Source organism: Schistocerca cancellata, chromosome 3 (genome assembly GCF_023864275.1).
Source record: "Schistocerca cancellata isolate TAMUIC-IGC-003103 chromosome 3, iqSchCanc2.1, whole genome shotgun sequence".
NCBI classification, from domain to species: domain Eukaryota; kingdom Metazoa; phylum Arthropoda; class Insecta; order Orthoptera; family Acrididae; genus Schistocerca; species Schistocerca cancellata.
In genome coordinates, this window is record NC_064628.1 from 89,219,624 (window position 1) to 89,238,954 (window position 19,331).

General features: G+C 44.0%; 1 protein-coding gene across 7 annotated transcripts in view; it reads right to left on the reverse strand.

Annotated features, from left to right (window-relative positions):
* Positions 1–18,893, reverse strand: part of LOC126177081 (transcription initiation factor TFIID subunit 4-like) — a 155,554-nt gene extending 136,661 nt beyond the window's left edge. Inside the window, exons 1-4 of one of the 7 annotated variants that reach the window (XM_049924319.1) lie at positions 18,798–18,891; positions 18,481–18,619; positions 17,271–17,411; positions 14,965–15,160 (exon numbers count right to left, since the gene is read on the reverse strand). In XM_049924319.1, coding sequence (XP_049780276.1) covers positions 14,965–15,160; positions 17,271–17,315 — 241 coding nt within the window. In that variant the 5' untranslated portion in view covers positions 17,316–17,411; positions 18,481–18,619; positions 18,798–18,891. Of the gene's footprint in view, positions 1–14,964; positions 15,161–17,270; positions 17,412–17,780; positions 17,867–18,268; positions 18,431–18,480 lie in introns of those variants that run through there. The other 6 variants (XM_049924321.1, XM_049924318.1, XM_049924323.1 and 3 more) reach the window with 6 other exon arrangements.
* Between the last annotated feature and the right edge of the window lie 438 nt (positions 18,894–19,331).

Below are 19,331 nucleotides of genomic sequence, written 5' to 3' on the forward strand. Positions count from 1 at the left end.
ACAAGATGGTCAACTGCAGAACGATGCTTCCGAAATCCGCATTGGGCTGGTGTTAAAAGACTGCAGGATTCCAGCCACCAAGCTAAACGGTAATTCACCATACGCTCCAAAACCTTACAGACACTACTCATGAGAGAAATGGGGCGATAGGTAGAGGGGAGATGTTTGTCCTTTCCAGGTTTCGGAACGGGAACGACAACAGCTTCCCGCCACCGTCTGGGAAAGGTACTGTCGGTCCAAATTCGATTATGAAGGCGAAGGAGGTAACGCAGACTATGGGTTGATAAATGCAGCAACATTTGGACATGGATACCATCCGGTCCTGGGGCGGAGGAGCAAGAAGAAGAGAGGGCATGTTGGAGTTCCCGCATGGAGAAAACAGTATTGTAGCTTTCGTGATTTTGAGAGGAGAAAGCAAGATGTCGCTCTTCCACTGCACGTTTCTTCGGGAGAAACACTGGCAGGTAATTTGAAGAGCTCGAAATCTCAGCAAAGTGCTGACCCAACGAGTTAGAAATTGCGACGGGGTCCACTAAGGTATCATGTGCGACAGTAAGCCCAGAGACCGGGGAGAAACTTGGCGCGCCTGAGAACCGTCGAAGCCGACTCCAAACTTCCGAGGAGGGAGTGAAGGTGTTAAATGAGCTAATAAAGAATTTCCAGCTTGCCTTCTTGCTATCGCGGATGACGCGACGGCATCGCGCACGGAGCTGCTTATAGCGGATACAGTTCGCCAATGTAGGGTGGTGACGGAAAATGCGAAGAGCACGTCGCCGCTCACGTATTGCGTCATGGCATGCCTCGTTCCACCAAGGAACTGGGGGGCGCCGGGGCAATTCGGAGGTGCGTGGTATTGAACGTTCCGCAGCTGTAAGAATAACGTCGGTAACGTGTGTGACCTCATCGTCAACGCTGGGAAAGTGACAGTCATCGAATGTCGCTAGAGACGAAAAAAGTGTCCAGTCGGCCTGGGCAAACTTCCAGCGTCTCTGACGCATATATGGCAGATGAGGCTGCAGTCTAAAGACACATGGAAAGTGGTCACTCGAGTGAGTATCATCAAGGGTGAACCATTCGAAGCGCCGAGCCAGCGGAACAGTACCGACCGCAAGGTCCAAATGAGATAAATGTGTCGTGGAGGCAGACAAAAATGTAGGGAACCCAGTGTTGAGGCAAACTAGATCCGCTTGGTGGAAGACGTCTAGCAATAGAGAGCCACGAGGACAAGGATGTGGAGATCCCCAAAGCGGGTGGTGGGCATTGAAGTCCCCAACCAGCAAATAGGGGGGGTGGAAGCTGACCCAGAAGATGAAGGAGATCAGCTCGTGCCATTGGTGTGGACGATGGAATGTATACAGTACAAAGAGAGAACGTGTAACCAGAAAGGGAAAGACGGACGGCGACAGCTTGGAAGGAAGTATGTAAGGGGATCGGGTGATAATGGAGAGTATCATGGAGAAGAATCATGAGTCCTCCATGGGCTGGAGAGCCGTCAACAGAGGGGAGATCATATTGGACGGACTGAAAATGAGGGAGAACAAAGCGGTCATGGGGACGCAGCTTTGTTTCCTGAAGACAGAAGATGACTGGCGAGTAGGATCGTAAGAGGATCAACAATTCATCCCTATTGGCTCGAATGCCGCAGATATTCCAGTGGATAATGGACATGGGGTGAACAGAAAATGGAGGAATGTGACCAAAGTTGCTGTCAACTCGAAGACTGCTCGGAGCTAGCGACCGACAGCATGGAATGGCATTCAGCCGAAGGCAGAAGATCCTGATCCATAGGTTGGTCAGGAGCAGCTCCTGCCACCAGCGATCGGCCGGTTGACCGGCCACCAGCAGTGCGCCTCAGCGACACAGAAGACGGCCGAGGGCGATTTCCGCCAGGTGGTGCTGTAGATGGGACACGCCTTGGTGGAGAAGGAGAGGAACTGGGTTTCTTTGTAGCCTTCTTGAAAGTATGATGTTTAGATGAAGGAGGAACCGATGGTTGTGAAGTTGCGGTACGTAAAAACTCTTCACGAGTATGCTCTTTTTTCGAAGACTTGGCATCTGACTTAGGCTCGAGATTTAGCAGAACCCGACGAAGGGTGAGCCATAGAGTGGGCAGGCGAAAGTGGTGAAGTTGAACGGGCGATCTTGGCGCTGGCCGATCGGACGACCGTGGTACTAAAGGTGAGGTCGCAAGTCTGCGTGGCCGCCTCCTTTGTTGGCCGAGGAGAAGCCAGGACAGTGCTGTATTTTCCTGTCTGAGGTACGGTGGGCTGTCGACTGGCGAATAATTTTCGAGCAGCAAAGGTCGACACCTTTTCCTTCACTCTGATTTCCTGGATGACCTTTTCGTCCTTAAAAACGGGGCAATCTCGAGAGGAAGCAGCGTGGTCACCCATACAGTTGATGCAGCGAGGGGATGGAGGTGGACAAGCACCCTCATGGGCATCCTTGCCACACGTAACACATTTGGCCGGATTAGAACAGGACTGGCTGGTGTGATTGAACCGCTGACATCGATAGCAACGCGTAGGGTTGGGGACGTAAGGGCGAACGGAAATTATCTCATAGCCTGCTTTGATTTTCGATGGGAGTTGAACATTGTCAAATGTCAAGAAGACAGTGCGGGTTGGAATGATGTTCGTGTCAACCCGTTTCATAACTCTATGAACAGCCGTTACGCCCTGGTCAGACAGGTAGTGCTGAATTTCGTCAGACAATCCATCGAGGGAGCGTGTATAAACGACTCCACGCGAGGAATTTAAGGTACGGTGCGGTTCCACCCGGACAGGGAAGGTGTGAAGCAGAGAAGTACGCAGCAATTTTTGTGCCTGGAGGGCACTGTGTGTTTCCAACAACAGGGTGCCATTCCGTAATCTGGAACAAGACTTTACAGGACCTGCAATTGCGTCGACACCTTTCTGTATAATGGAAGGGTTGACCGTGGAGAAGTCGTGACCTTCGTCAGACCGAGAAACAACAAGGAACTGTGGCAACGATGGAAGAACCGTCTGTGGCTGAGACTCAGTATACTTACGTTTGTGAGCAGACATAGTGGAAGGTGAGGAAACCATTGCGGAAGAATCCCCCATGATTACCGGCGTCTCCGATGGCGCGCTCCTCCCTTGTGGGGGCCCTCTCTGAGGGCACTCCCGCCTTAGGTGATTGTTCACACGTCAGGTCACACCTCCCGACAAACGGACGGAGGGACCAATCGGCAGTTGCGGAAGGTATCAGCTCGGGTAATCACCCCTCCCTGGGCCTGGCCGTTACCAGGGGGTACGTACGTGTCGTACGTGTCTACCCGGGGCGGGGAATTACGCGTTACCCCGTCACCGGCTACGCACAAAGGGCGTGGGTCGGCCTTCAGACACGCACAGGGAGGAAGAAAAAGAAAGGGAAAGGAAAGAAGAGAGGTCTCAAACGCCGCAGCGGAGAAAAGGGTAAAGAGAAGAGGTAAGGAAAGGAGAAGGACACAGGAAGGAAGAAGATAGAAAAGCAAGGAAGGCGAAGAATGCAGTAAATTTACGAACGTCCGTCTCCGGACGTAGGCACAAACCATACTCCCAGATGGGGAGAAAGGGAAGGAAAGAGCCAGAGGTGAGGGGAGGAGGGGCGAAGAGAGGGATGGGGAAGGATGCGGAAAGGGAAGGTATGCAGCCCGGAAAGGAAGGAAGGCCACATTAGCTCGGGGTCCCGTGCTCGCTACGCACGTATCCACAAAAGATTTGTGGACCCCCTGGGGGCACTGCATCTTGTGGATGGCTCCCTGGAGGCGCAGCTCTGCAACAACAGTACTGGAGCAGCAGTATGAAATGCAGAAGTCGACTGCATACAGAGAATGTGAGACGGGGGCCCAGACAGCTGCTGCTAGCCCATTAATGGCCAATAAAAATAGACACTCAATACAGAGCCCTGTGGGACTCCATTCTCCCGGATATGGATGGAACTATGGGAGTCACCAACTTGGACATGGAAAGTACGGAGCAACAGAAAGTTTTGGATAAAGATTGGGAGTGGTCCCCAGAGACGCCACTCGTGCAATGCGACAATGCTATGATGTCACCAAGTCATGTCATATGCTTTACGTAAGGGGGGGGGGGGGGGGGGGGGGGGAAGGGCAATCAGGTGTTGCCGTCTGGTAAAGGCTGTTCGGGTGGCACACTCGATGGACACAAGATTATCGGTGGTAGAGCGACCATGGGCAAGCCACATGACTCCAGGACCCAACCCGACTGCCGGCATACCAATACCATATGTTCCAGCCTCCGTTTGAGTGTGCAAAAAAGCTGAAGGGGGGGTTAATTCTCCGATGCAGAGGCTCGAGCAAAGTGCTCAGCAATTGTGTTTGCACCGATACATAACTCGCCATTTATGGTAACACGGGGGCCAGCTGTTGGGGCCTGGTACCCAAAAAGAGGTTTGATCCTTGCTCAAACTTGGGAAGGTGCCGTGTGGCACCCAATGGTGGAGATGTATCTCTCCGAACACTCTTTCTTCCATTGTCTGATAAGGTAGCGAACACGGGCACGGAGCCATTGAAAGGCTCTGAGGAGTTCCAGAGAAGGGTGCTGCTTATGCCACTGTAGAGCTCGCCGACACTCCTCAATTGCTTCAGCGACTACCGGTGACCACCAAGGGACTGCTGTACATCTTGGGCACCCTAAAGAGCAAGGGATCGTGTTTTCTGCCCCAGAAACAATTGTGCTAGTCACCTGCTCAACCATCACATCGATGTTACCCTGTGGGGGAGATTCAGTGGTGACAGCAGAGGAGAAAGTTCCACAGTCCCCCTTGTTCAAAGCCCATAAGGGCAGCCGTCCATGCGCCTGACGTTGGGCAGTGACAGGAAGATGGGGAAATGGTCCCTACCACACAAGTTGTCATGTGCTCTCCAGTGGATAGATGGGAGATGTCCTGGGCCACAAGTTGACAAATCAATGGCCGAGTAACTACCATGAGCCACACTGAAATGTGTGGCGGCCCCAGTATTTAAGAGGCAGAAGTCTAATTGCGACAGTAAAGTTTCGACATACCTGCTTTGGCCAGTAAGCATGGTATTACCCAACAAGGGGTTATGTTATGGTCATTCAAATCTCCCAGAAGTAGGAAAGGTTTAGGGAGTTGATCAATCAGTGCAGCTAATACATTCCGGGGTACTGCACCATCTGGAGGAAGATATACACTGCAGACAGTTATTTCCTGCGTCGTCATTCTGACAGCCACAGCTTCAAGAGGGGATTGAAGAGCCACATGTTCACTACAGACCGAGTTTAGGACATTAACACAAACTCCACCTGACACTCAATTATAGTCACTATGGTTCCTGTAATACCCCTCATAACCTCTGAGGGCAGGGGTCGGCATAGCTGGGAACCAGGTTTCCTGGAAGGCAACGCAGATAGCAGGTGTGAAGCTTAACAGTAGCCATAGCTCAGCCAGGTGGTGGAAAAAACAACTGCAATTCCACTGGAGGTTGATATCGTGAGACTGGGAAGGCATGGAACATTCAATGATGCATTTTACGCCTCACAGTCACCTGCTGCCACCGATTTATTGCCTGAGCAATCTATATCCATGGTGTGAGGGTTTGGCAAGATCTAGGTCCTCAGCAGTCATTAAAATCTCCACCCTATCCTCAGCCGCAGAGCTTGTAGGTAGCGGTGGTGTGGGTGCAACCGATATTTCCTTGGTCTTAGTGATTTTCTATTTGGATTTCTCTCGCTGCTCCTTGGGTCTCCTTGGCTGGGAGGACTTTACTGGCTCAGTCTCCGGGACTGAGGATGAGCATGAAGCCCTACGACCAGCTGCTTTTGGGCTCTTCAGCCACTGGCGGGTGTCGTCTTTACCACTAGAAGAAACCTGGGAAGGGAGTGAATCAAGGGACTCACTCTTATCAAGATAAGCCGAAGAAGGCTTACACTTCTCCTTCTTAGAAGTGGGGATGGATGTCCCCGATGGTTGGGGTGGTGTTGCTCCCGAAGTAGATGGTGCAGGAGTAACAGGGAGGGAAATGCCCCCCACCATCAAGGGGACAGCTGATGTCTTCCGGCTTTGAGAGGTGACTTGGGTTGGCAGAGCTGATGGTGCCAGAAATGTAGTAGCAGCGGCATAAGACAATGTCATACGCACAGGACACAGGCATTCAAAATTTCTCTTAGCGTCAGTGTAGGTCAGTCTGTCCAGGGTCTTGTACTCCATGATTTTCCCTTCTTTCTGGAGAAGTCTGCAGTCAGGCGAGCAAGCTGACACAGATGGGAAGCGGGACACATGGAGTATTGAGATGCGACGGGCGTCCGCAATAACGGCATGTGATGCTGGACGTACAGTGGGAAGACATATTACCGAACTTCCAGCACTTAAAGTACCACATCGGGACAGGCATATAGGGCTTTACCTCACTCCAGTAGACCATCACCTGAACGTTCTTGGACAATGTAGCACCCTCAGAGGCCAAGATGAAGGCACCGGTGGCAACCTGATTATCCTTTGGAACCCGGTGGACACGCCCGACAAAATGTACACCTCGCCGCGCTGAATTGGTGCGCAGCTCATTGTCGGACTGCAAAAGAAGGTCTCTGTGAAATGTGATACCCTGGACCATATTTAAGCTCTTATGGGGCATGATGGTTACAGAAACATCCCCCAGCTTGTCACAAGCGAGTATCTCCTGTGACTGGGCAGAGGACGCTGTTTTTATCAGGACTGATCCAGATCTCATTTTGGACAAGCCCTCAACCTCCCCGAACTTGTCTGGGGCGAATAAGATCTGCTGCCATCTTTAGCCTGACGTTCCTCCAATGGTGTGGCCAGGGAGGGGAACGATTTGGGGTCGTACTTCTGTGCATTGAATTGAGCTCGTGATCACTTAGAGACTGCTGGAGTTTCACCATCAGCAAGAGATGATGGACTACGCTTCATCGCATGTCATCCGCCGTGATGTCACCCATTCCGACCAGGGGCCCTCCCCATGGGCGCCACCCAGCCGCAGCAAAGGCCACCCAGCCGCAGCAAAGGCCACCTGGCAGGATGGCCATTGCAAAGAGTTCCGATGCCCCACAGGGATGGCCATTTACCCCTTGGCATACGTGGGGTTAACGGCGCAAGCATCAGCAAAGCGATCCCTGTGTGGTCAGGGTACATGGAGACCCCACTACAACGGACTGGCTACCGCGCTGGATATCAGGTGCAAAGAAGTCCATGGTCATCGTCGACACAGAAATCAACACTGCATAGTGCATGGTGGGTGGTGGAAAACGCAACCAGGAAGGTGTCCTCACCCAAGAGATGGAGAATGGGCAGGACTGCATTGCGACGACAAGAAAGTGGGCTAAAGATCTCAATGCACAATTGAGATGATGCACCTTGTAAGGCGTCCTTCCCCAATTGGCTCGCTATTCGGGAAAATTTTGAAGAACGGAGGTCAACCCTACAGGGGACCATCACATAAAGGCTGGAACATGTGAAACTCCTTTTAGTTGCCTCGTACGACAGGCAGGAATACCTCAGGCCTGTTCTAACCCCTAGACCCGCAGGGGGAGATTGTGGATGGAATCCAGGCCTGGGGCCATGTCAATGAAGGGGTAAGAACCTGCAAGAATCCCCATTCAGTGGAGGGTTTCTGTATTAAAATAGACAGTTCAATATAAGGAAGCACGCTAGATGGAGGGAGGTAGACATTGGAGACTGATTGCTAGTGTCTTCACTTTAACCATTACTGCTTCCAGGTCGGTACGAAGGGGGTTCCAGTCACTTATGACATCAGTGCGAAACAAAGTGCAGACCCCTCCGTATGTTATGCCAGGGCTGGCATGGTTACAACATAACGTCTGATAACCATGAAACATTGTAGAGTTGTCATCATAGATGTGTGTTTCTTGAAGAGCAAGACTGTCCTAGTACAGACTGGGCAGTGGAGAAAGGGTTTCAGCCCAAGATGGCAAGCCTGGCCCTCCTTCCATAGGGTAGCCAGGGAAGGGAAGGCTGTAGCATCATACGAAGCAGCATTCAATGAGCATTTACCACTCAGAGACGGTCGTTTGAAAACGGTCAGATTTTTGCATGCGCCAAGCATGAGCACTGATACCACCCACTCTGATCACAGGCTCTCCCATGGACACCTGCAGCTTGGGCCGCCTAGCATGGCGGCCATTGCCGAGAGTTTCGATGTTCCAGGAAGAGAAGTACCCATTCCTTGGCATACATGGGGAGGGAACAGCTCAGGTATCACTAATGTGATCCCTGTGTTGTCAGGGGGCTCAGACAGATGGGTACATAACAGCCCCACCACATGGACTGGCTACACATGTTGGTGACCTAGCAGAGTGGAGGGGGGCTATGGTAGGGAAGGAAGAGGGGAAGGTAGATGCTAGGGAGGGACCCTTCCCCAAATGGTTCACACTAAAGACAGAAAATTTATAAGTGGTGATTCAAACCCCACACGGGGGACCAAAATGCCAAAAAGGACAGACGAAAACAGGCAGGAGGAACAAAACTGCAAGCAATACAGGGAACCAGGTGGATAGCCAGGTCAACATAAATTAGAACACCAATGTAGAGATTCTCTACACTCCAGCGACAGAAACTGGATCATGGAGAAGTTAACTGTTCATTAATAAACAGACGACACATTACTTCCACCTACATAAATATCATATACAAACATGGCATGAAAAGTCAGATAACTTTGAACTCAAGCCAAGAATCACTGACAGTTGTTTCTCCCAACAACGTCTGCAAATGGAATAGGAGAGGGGGGAAATTATAGTGGTGCACTAAGTACCTCTGCTGCACACTTTAGAATGGCCTGCAAAACAAAGAAGTAGATATTTCTTCCATTGTATAATAAGTTTGTTTTGGAGAAACATGGCAAAAGCTAATTTTTTGTATTTCCATTTCTTCTAGCCAAGGACAGTCGTTCAAAATCATAATTCATTCTCATTATTACATCATGTCCAGTGTTAATTCTAGAACGTTAAAAACATTCAAGTTCAGTTTGTACTATGATACTTTGGGGATAAAATAATTGTGATCACACAAGTTCGTGAGATAATTGCAATAAAATACGCAATGGAATCGAACTGCAATACAATTAAGAAATTCTATAGCACTAATGGTTAGAAAAACAATGACACATGTAAATAAAATAATACTAAACTGTAACCAAGATAGGGAACGAAAATAGAAAAACTTTTACGAAATGGAGTTAACATGAAAACAAAGTGTGAGTAGCTTTTTAAACTCAAACAGTATGAAAAATTCTAAATGATCTTTTAACTAACTGTAATTTCACAAATTTATTTTAATCATGCCACTTTTCAGGAGAAAACCAAAATGTCTACCCAAAGGCAACATAAATATGAGGATTGAACACAATCTTGAGTAGCTTGGGAGGATTAAGAGCAGTTTAAAGCGGAAAGCAGCTCTATGAGGTCTGTTAGTTAAAAGTATATTCCCTCCAAGGGGACACCGCCGTATCGTAGGCACCTTCAGTGTCGGACAGGATGATTTCCATGCTTTGATGAGGTCAAGAGTTGTGCCAGTGGTAGCTTAGCTACTCTTAGGGTCATCTAAGCTGGAGTGGTCTCGTCTGAGGAGCCACATGAAGTGTCCCACCCCATAGGGTAGGGGGACTCTACAGGCTAGATTGTCAACCCCTCTAGGGGAGCTAACCCCAAAATGAAAGCCTGGTCCTCCAGGTTGAGAGTTGAGCATAGGATTGATACCCCAGCCATGTAAAAATCTATTATTGTGAATATTTCTACGACGAATGCCGGACTGCCCCTACCAAGACAAACTGCGCTAGTAAATAGGAATATGGATTTATCAGTACTTAAATTTGGAACATGGAACATGTGTATGCTGCTGCAAACAGGAGCAATGAATAGTGTTGCAGAAGAGATGCTAAGGATCATTACCTAATAAGACCCAAATTAAAAACTTACCATGGCTGCCAAACAAAGTAGTACCAGGGTAAAGAAACAATACAGAACAACTGAAAGATAGGTCTATTGTTCACGAGTATTACATCAGATTGAGACATGAGTTACAAACTAAAGATGGTGGAGATGATACTGACAAAGGTTGGAAATCTATTAAAGATGCCATTAGGATGACAGCACATGAAATACTGGGGGAAACAAGGAGACTGAGGAATGAAGACTGGTATGATGATGAATGTAGACAGGCAGTGGAACAGAAAAAAAAGCAAGGCTGAGATGCTTGCAGTGGAATATTAGATCAAATCAGTCATTATATAATGAAAAGAGAATAGAGGCAGCAAGAGTGTGTAGAGGAAAAAAAAGGGAGGGCATGAAGAAAAAGATAGAAGAGTTGGAACACCACTACCAGAAAACTGAAGAAGGAACTCAAGAACGTAGAACAAAAATAACAGCTTGTAAGGACAAAGAGAGAAATTTTCTGACAAATAAGCAAAATGTTCTGGATAAATGGAGAGGATACTTCATGGGAATTTTTGAGGGCAATCCTATCAGGAATGAGCAGCCACTCTATTATGTCTCAGATCCAGAAATAGAGGAACCAACATTAGAGGAAGTATGGAAGCTAGTGTAGTGTCTAAAAAATATGAAGCACCAGGAACTGATGAAATAACTGCAGAACTGCTAAAAAATGGGGAACTTATCTTCACAAGTTGATCCACAAACTTATTAAGTTTATATGGAATCAGGAAAGAATCACAGAAGAAAGGACCTTAGGTGTAATTCAACTAATAGACAAGAAAGGAGGCAAGACCTGCTGTTCAAATTACCGAGAAATTACCCAGCTAAATGTAACCTTCAAGATGATCTCAAGTATTATCTACAACAGATTATCACCACATGCAGAAGAGATTGTGGGGGAGCATCAGTGTGGATTTTGGCTTAATAGGTCACAACAGACCAGATATTTGTGTTGAAGCAAATACCTGAAAAGGCATATGAGTGTAACATGGAGCTTCATAACATCTACATAGACTTCAAGCAGGCCTTTGATAGTCTCGATAGAGCGCAAATGCTAAATGATTTGCTGCTGCTTCATTTACCATCAAAGTATGTCTCATTTATTCCAGCAACATTGGCTGCTTCCAAGGTCGCAGTGTGATTGGATGGAGAACTGAGCAACTGGTTTAGCATTAGTAAAGGAGTCAGAATGGGACGCACTCTTCAATACTTTTCAATCTGACTCTTAAAGCAGCCATGCGGAAGCTTCAGATATCTGGTTACATAGGCACAAAGTTGACTCAGATATGCGCATATTAGTAGAAGGGTATCACTAGAGAGGAGAATATCCAAGCTGAAAGTAGTCACAGAACCTAGAGGCCTTTCTATAAATGAAACAAAGACCAAGTACATGAACTTCACAAGGAAGGGAAAAAATACAGCAGACTTTCAATTTTGAACATGTATAGAACTTTGACTATTTGGGCTCTAATATTAACAGCATATATTCCATATCTACTGAAATAAAACTGCACATCCTAAGTGGTAATACATGCTTCCACACGTGTAAGAAATTTTTGGCCACTTGGTTATTAAATAGGCAGCTGAAGCTGCAACTGTATAAGGTCATGATCAGACCAGTTGTAAGCTATGGATGCAAATCTTTGACGCTAACGGGTGTTGATGAGCAGCAGCAGCTCACGATATTTGAACGTAGAGTGCTGAGCATGGTATATGGGGAAGTTCAGGATAATGACGGCTTCTGGAGATCTAGGACAAATACTGAGCTGGACCACCTCATACAAGGAGCTGACATAAGAATTATAAAAAGTAGAACAGCACCCTGGCTTGGGCATGTCCTCAGGATGGATACTGGAAGAACAACTAAAAATATATTTTTAATGGAGGCCAACCAGAAGAAGACAGTGAGGAAGGCCACAAAAACGGTGGAGAGATGATGTGGAAGAAGATATAAAATATCTCTGAGTCCAAGGATGGCAGAGAACCATGCTGGAGAGGGCAGAATGGAGGAAACTACTTGATGATGCTAAAACCCACACAGGATTGTAATGCCAGGAGGAGCAGGAGGTGGTACATTAATTTCAAAGGCTCTCAAGATATTTTAACAGATTCAATTTGCCTAAAGGAAATCTACACAATGTATTTGATAATTCTGAATGTCACTCAACATATGATAAGCAATCTGTAGTGTCTTCTGCCATCTCCAGCTTGATCTATGTGCCCATTTCACTGCTACAGCTTCACCCAACTGTCCACTGAAACTCAACATTCTAAAAAGTATTTCTGTATTCCCTATTGCTGTTCGACAGTTGGGTCTGGTCATTTTAGTGTCAAACAGGAAGGAGTTTTATGAAGTCTGGGACTGCATACCATCTACTAATCACAATGGAAGCTGCATCACATTGTGCATAAAAAGTGATGAGGGGGGGGTAGGGGGGTAGGACCTTTCATTTCTTAAATGCTCTTCAATTTCTGCTTCTTTTGTAAAATATCATCTATCGAAAGTACAACTACAAAGAAACAAGGAAGGAAGGGAGGAGGCAAACTTTTGGGTTTAACATCCTATCACAAGGGAAAGTCACAATTTTTTCTACATATAAACAACAAATAAGATGCTTTGTAACCATTTAAAACCCATCTGTGTATGATATAACTGATTGGTAGGGTTGGTGGCCTGACGGCTTTTCTTCGATCCTAACCCAGCGCTGTTTTCCTTTGTTGTTATTTTCTTTTGCATCACTATACTCAATGTCCATCCTCCTTTCTCTTCTTTCCCGTGTTTCTCGTGTCGCTTACAAACTGCACTGCACACTACTTGCGAGCACACTGTATCCAACATCCCGGCCACACACAAAAGATGAATACAAGACTATGCTGATTGTTGGTGCAGCATCTTATGTCCCACATTACTCCCACCAATAAATTAATCCTACACTTTCCAATTAATCACATTCCCTGCATCAATCTCCCACACCTTACCGGTGCCACACAACCCTACAAACCCCTCCCCACTTTTTCTCCATTCTATCCCAGTTTTCACGCACTAATTCCACCTCATCCAGTCACATATATAATTTTTCTCCTCCACTTCAATCCTTGGTTGGTTGGTTGGTTGGTTTGGGGAAGGAGACCAGACAGCGTGGTCATCGGTCTCATCGGATTAGGGAAGGATGGGGAAGGAAGGCGGCCGTGCCCTTTCAGAGGAACCATCCCGGCATTTGCCTGGAGTGATTTAGGGAAATCACGGAAAACCTAAATCAGGATGGCCGGACGCGGGATTGAACCGTCGTCCTCCCGAATGCGAGTCCAGTGTCTAACCACTGCGCCACCCCGCTCGGTTTTCAATCCTTGTCACAGTATATAGTAATTGACAAAGTCATCAAGCAAAACTCAAAGTGATATCCGGCATTCCCCAAGGAGGTGTTTTTATATGTCCTCTGCTGTTCCTAATCCAAACAAACAATTTATGAGATAATGTGAGCAGTCCTCTTACATTTTTTGCATATGATGCTGTCATTTACCATCTTATAAAGTCATCATAGGATCAAAACCTACTACAAAATGACTTAGGCATAATGTCTGTATGGTGCAAAAAGTGGCAATTGGCCCTAAATAATGCAAAGTTTGAGGTCTTCCATATTATTGTTAAAAGTAATCCATTAAATTTTGGTTACATGATAAATCACACAAATTTAAATACTGTCAATTCGACTAAATACCTAGGAATTACGATTACAAAAAGACAAATTGGAACAGTCACACAGATAATGTTGTGGGAAATACAAACTATAAACTGTGTTTCACTGGGAGAATACTTAGAAGATGTAAACAGGTTTACTAAAGAGACTGCCTATACTACATTTGTTCATCTTCTGCTAGATTACTGGTGTGAGGTACGGGATCCTTACCAGATAGGATTGACAGACGACATTGAATAAAGTACAGAGGAGAGTAGCTTTTTTGTATTATCACGAAATAGGGGAGACGTGTCACTGACATGATAAGCAAATTGGGACGGCAATCATTAAATAAACATGGTTTGCATTGCAGTGAGATCTTTTCATGAAATTTCAGTCACCTACTTTCTCCTTTGAAATGTAGAATCATTTTATTGTTGCCAACCTACACAGAGGGAAATGACTGTAATAAAATAATAAAATCTGAGCTCGAAAGATTTAAGTTCTTAATTTTTTCCGTGCGCTGGTAATAATGGAATTGTAGAAATATAGTCTGAAGGTAGTTTTAAGAACCCTCCGCCAGGCACATAATGTGAACTGCGGAGTAGTGATGTAGGTGTAGTCACACTATTATCAGCATCCATGAAACTATCAATGTCATTAACCTTTTCCTGTGAAGTACAAATTTTTCCTGGAGTCAACTCTTCCTTAATTTCTTCTCTATAAAATTCTGTTGTTCAATTTTTGTTTTTAACCGGTACTGGGATCAGTTTAGGTGCCTATACCAAAGCTTTACTTATATTCCTACTAACTTGGTATTGTATTAATGGACAGCGTAAGTATTTCTTCAACTGATCAGACATTAAATAATTATTTAAGCTTCCATTCTATTGAACTGAGAAAAGTAGAGAAACACACTACTGATGTAGAGTATTCATATTTATTCATATGATTCAGCAACCCTGATCACGATCTCTCTCATTATTCCAAGTGAATGGCAGGATGAACACTACTGTTAGACCATGGAAGATACCTTCAGTATTTCTGACCCTGTATTTTCACTTTGGCATTCTACAGCTAAGCATCTGGATGTAACTGTTGCACGCTATGAATCAGTAATGGCGCATTCTACAATCATTGCGAAGTCTGCATATGGCATCCAATTGTCTTAAATGTTTGGTTGTCAAATCTTATACGTTCCTTCCAAAAATACAGATAACAGTAGAAGGCACTTCAAAGGAAAGCTTGCAGAAAACACGCAGTGGTACCTTAATATTAAACATAACTATGAAGTATGTCAATTTGTAAACACAGGCAGGAATTTTTTTACGTACCAGAAAACAGTTGAGCAAGTTCACTCTCAGTTGTATTGCCAGAGATGCCCCCAACAAATATACGATTTGGAACAAGGGTACCATACTTGGGAGCATTGTTTGCAGCAGCAGTAGTTTGCTGAGAGCCATGACTAGCATTGACAGGGGAGGACGGCGAAGACGAGCCTGGAGAGCCTTCAGGAGGACTTGCAGATGACTGTAATGAGGAAAAAGGCTAAGATACTACAGATAAAAAAACCACAGAAATACAGTTTATTTATTTTCATAATTTAAGTCCTCTAAAGCAGTCTTACACGTTCTGTAAAATTAGAAGACGAAATAACACCAGTACTTACCCTCAGGAGGCAAAATTCCAAGTACTACTGACAGACATTTAACAATAGGGAAAATAATTACCTACATTTTGGAACCATTAACTACTGGCTCAGTGAGGATAAAGGAGAAGGTCATGGATAGTTGGGAAGGAGGAGCAAGCCACTCAAACCTCCTGCTGAGTGGGACACCACCTATTGCGATCTCTTAAGACACCTGTGGCTCTACTACATACTTTTTTTTCCTACACTGTTTCAGACCAAAGATTTTCAATAATTGAGGGAATAAAATAAAAGTATTAGAACCTACACTAGTTAGTTGATCTTGTCTCACAAAGAGGTGCATATATGCTTCAATTAAAATAACTTTTTGGCCGATATTTCAGGTAGTCAAGTGGAAGTGGCCAGGCTCATTGAGTGTCACATGTTCCCTGTGTTGGCCATTATGTAGATACGTACAGAGTCTTGCCAAGTGAGGCTGACTGAAGGCAGTAATACTGCACCCCACCACTAATCTGTCAAAGATTTTTTTAAGATAACAGATTTCATGCTAAGGCAAAGCACTGTATTCGTTAATGTACTGAAGGTGTGGAAAAAGAGCAGCAGTCAAGGTGAGAGATGCAAAGCAGACAAAGGAAAAGAATGAACAAAAACAAAACAGGGGACCTATCCTTACTAGGAGACAAATACTCATAGCTTTTAGGTGATGATAATGCACTAATATAGGTTCTCATACCTTCATTTTAACATGGCAACTGTTTAAAATGAATTTTGGAACATAAAACATATCACACAAAAAGTAAGTTTCTAGTGAAGCCACAGGTGCATGTAAATGGCATATTTCAGTAATTTATTCATATACATTAGGAACAATGAAATTCCACCATGCTAATATCACATGCAACAACTTTAAAAATTACACATTATAAATTTAGTTATCACTACATTTTAAAACAATTTATTAGTTACACCTATCTAGATATAAAATTATTCTTCTAAATTCTACCACAGAAAATGAAGACTTTAGGAAAGAAACCAGAAATAAAAACTGCAGCTGAAGTTTGCCACGGGATAGGGAAAAACTGGATACAGATAAGGAGGAAGAAGTAAAATGACAGGGAAAAAAATCCCTGTTGACATCCTCTGCAAAGGACTGTAACTCAAAATTATGTGTGTCTTACAATATAACCAATAAATAGCATACTTTGGGAGATACAATGCGACACAATGTGAAAAAAATTCACTGGTGGGGAAAAAATGACTTAGTAGCAGCTAAGAACAAGCATAGTGTGAAATTCCAACAGAAGCACAAGAACTGCAGAAGTAGAAGTCACAAATGATTATAAACCAACAATGATGGGATTGCAGAACGTTGCTTTGCCTTGATAACTACATGAAGTACAATTATGTGAAATGTATACAAATTCTGAAAAATGAGATTACTAAGTACATACAATATGCGTGTGGGCATCTGGAAAAGAGATATGGTGGGGCGTGAGAAATTTATCACACCATTTCTTTCATTCTAGGTCATTGCAAAGACCTCATACAAATGAATTCATAATAAAGCAGGTATAGACTAGTTATTGTAAGAAAGAGTTCTTAAATGATTTGTAAACTTCAAATCATTCAACACCATTGAAATGTGGCTTGAATGTGATTAGCATCCAATTTCAAAACAAATCTGTAGTATGTTAGGGAGACTTTGCCTTTACTGATGAGGCAATTTTTCTGCAATTGCATTACAAATTCCAGTATACATACATTTGTAGAAATAAAGACAGATGTGTAGCATAACATGCAGAAATCAATCAATTTCTAAATAAGCAGACTGCTAGAGAAAATTGACTGCCAATGGCCTCCAGGCAGCACCGTTTCCAAAATACTGAACATGAAAGATACTGTGATTTTTCTGCAACAACTGTATAATTTAGCATACTTTAACATCAAATTGCTTCTTCAAAAACAAAATGTAGGTTTACTGTGTATGCATACCTCAATTTTTAAACGGTAGCATGCAAATCTCTCCCCTTTCAACATTTTCTGCCAATAGAACACTCAGGCAGTATTCAGTAATGACACTTTCTGCAAAACTCGCTAAAATGTTTCACCATTTATCTTGGAATAAGGCTATATCTGGAACCACACCATACATATTACTACAGCCAGATTCATTAAGAAATATAAACAAAAACGATGAGTTAATTATACTGGGCAGTGCAGCTAGTTATTTTTCATATTACAAAATTTAAAAAGTAAGAGGGGAGTTATGTAATACGTGCCCCTACACTTGTTACTATTACTACCATACACAAGGAACTCATGTAAACGTACCTTTAAATTACAGGAAATTACATTTCATGGTTACCACCACGAAAATATGAACGATTCCAGAAAACATAATTACTACATGAAGAACGTGAAAAATGATTAACCACGAGTGTTTCTATACAACAAGTGTTTTGCTTATGAAAACAGGCCCTCTTCTTATTAACTTATACTGACCTTATTCTTCTTAAAATGTAATGTCGCCATGACTAAATGCGACAAGGTGCGTTATTCTACTCGGCTGATACAACTAGCCAGGAAAGCTGTGAAATGTAATATACAGAAATCCAGTCAGATCTGTCAGACACTGACCTACTTAGCGTTATGTTAACATAAGCAAATACATTCAAATTATAAAAGGTAATTGACAGTCAAGCTGTTAATTTGCAGCAGGTTTAAACTGGTTTTACGAAATTTCATGCTTTACTTTTTAGTTAAAACTCTTCAGTAGAAAGCAGAATTATGTGAGCGCGGAATGATAGCTTTTATTTCATTGTCTATTAATGAAAAATTATTTACCAAAATGAATGAATGAGAGAAACTATCATCGTACTGTAAACAATACTCCATGCCAAATGCAGTTCTATGGTTGAATAATACAAACCATGCTGGGTTTTGTAGAGCATGCATTTTACACATGACAGTATTTATACAGGTTTCCTCACCTCTCTGAAGATTATTTTCCTTTCTGACTGGTACTAAACACATGCGCTTAATACACAAGGCGTGCGTCTTGTAAACATTACACGTTAATCTCCCTTCAGCAGACGACCGAGACATAATAATTCGTATATCATCCCCTTCTATTCAGTTTATAGTTTAATCTTCGTTTAGCTATTGTACATTTCCGCCTTGTATCTTAGACTTTTCAACTTACCATGGGCGGTATTCGGGCCACAGCAAACAGCACCTCAAATTCCCCAACCTAATTCCTGTTTGGACGAACCCCTTCTGCTGTCACCAAACAGCGACGTTCTCACGTAAGATGGCAGACCGCGTAGAGTCTAAAAACGGATCTAACAAAAAAAATGTAGCTAACGCCCGACAGCAAAACAGACTGATATAAATCCTTAAATATGCTGTCACGTGCAACTTTTAAATTAATAATTGTATTATTTTTTAAAAAAACAAACTCAACTAAAACAAAACCAAACTACTATAACTTTTACAGAACTAATCAAACAACATACTAACGCACAACAATGACGAACTTCAATTTTCATCCGCACATTTACCACAAGAAAATATGTCTCAGAAGTTTAATCGCAAAAGGCCTCCATACTTGTTTCCGTACCTGCTGCTGGGAGCTCTAGATTTCGTACAACATTCAAAATCTGAAAATCTATTTGCATCATCTGTGAAATGCAGTATGCACCATCTTCTTTCGTTAGCGGCGCTGGTTTTAAAAACAGGGAGCTGACTGGAAGTATCAGTGAAATATTATTCTCACAGTGAGCAAATTCATTTTTATAGATTTATGACATGGCGAAAAGGACGTCAAATGTGAAGTTTAAAGCGGTTAAGATAATAAATATTAATAACATCATGCTATCGAAATATATATATATGCTATTTACAAATTGTTTATCCTAAGGGAAATTAGTCACATTGGAATAAGGATAGCGCACAGCAACTTTTCCCTTAATTCATCTGATAACATTAATTGCCAGACATTACTAATTTTTCTCTTGGGGGGGGGGGGGGGGGGAAGCACAGTAGGAAAACTGG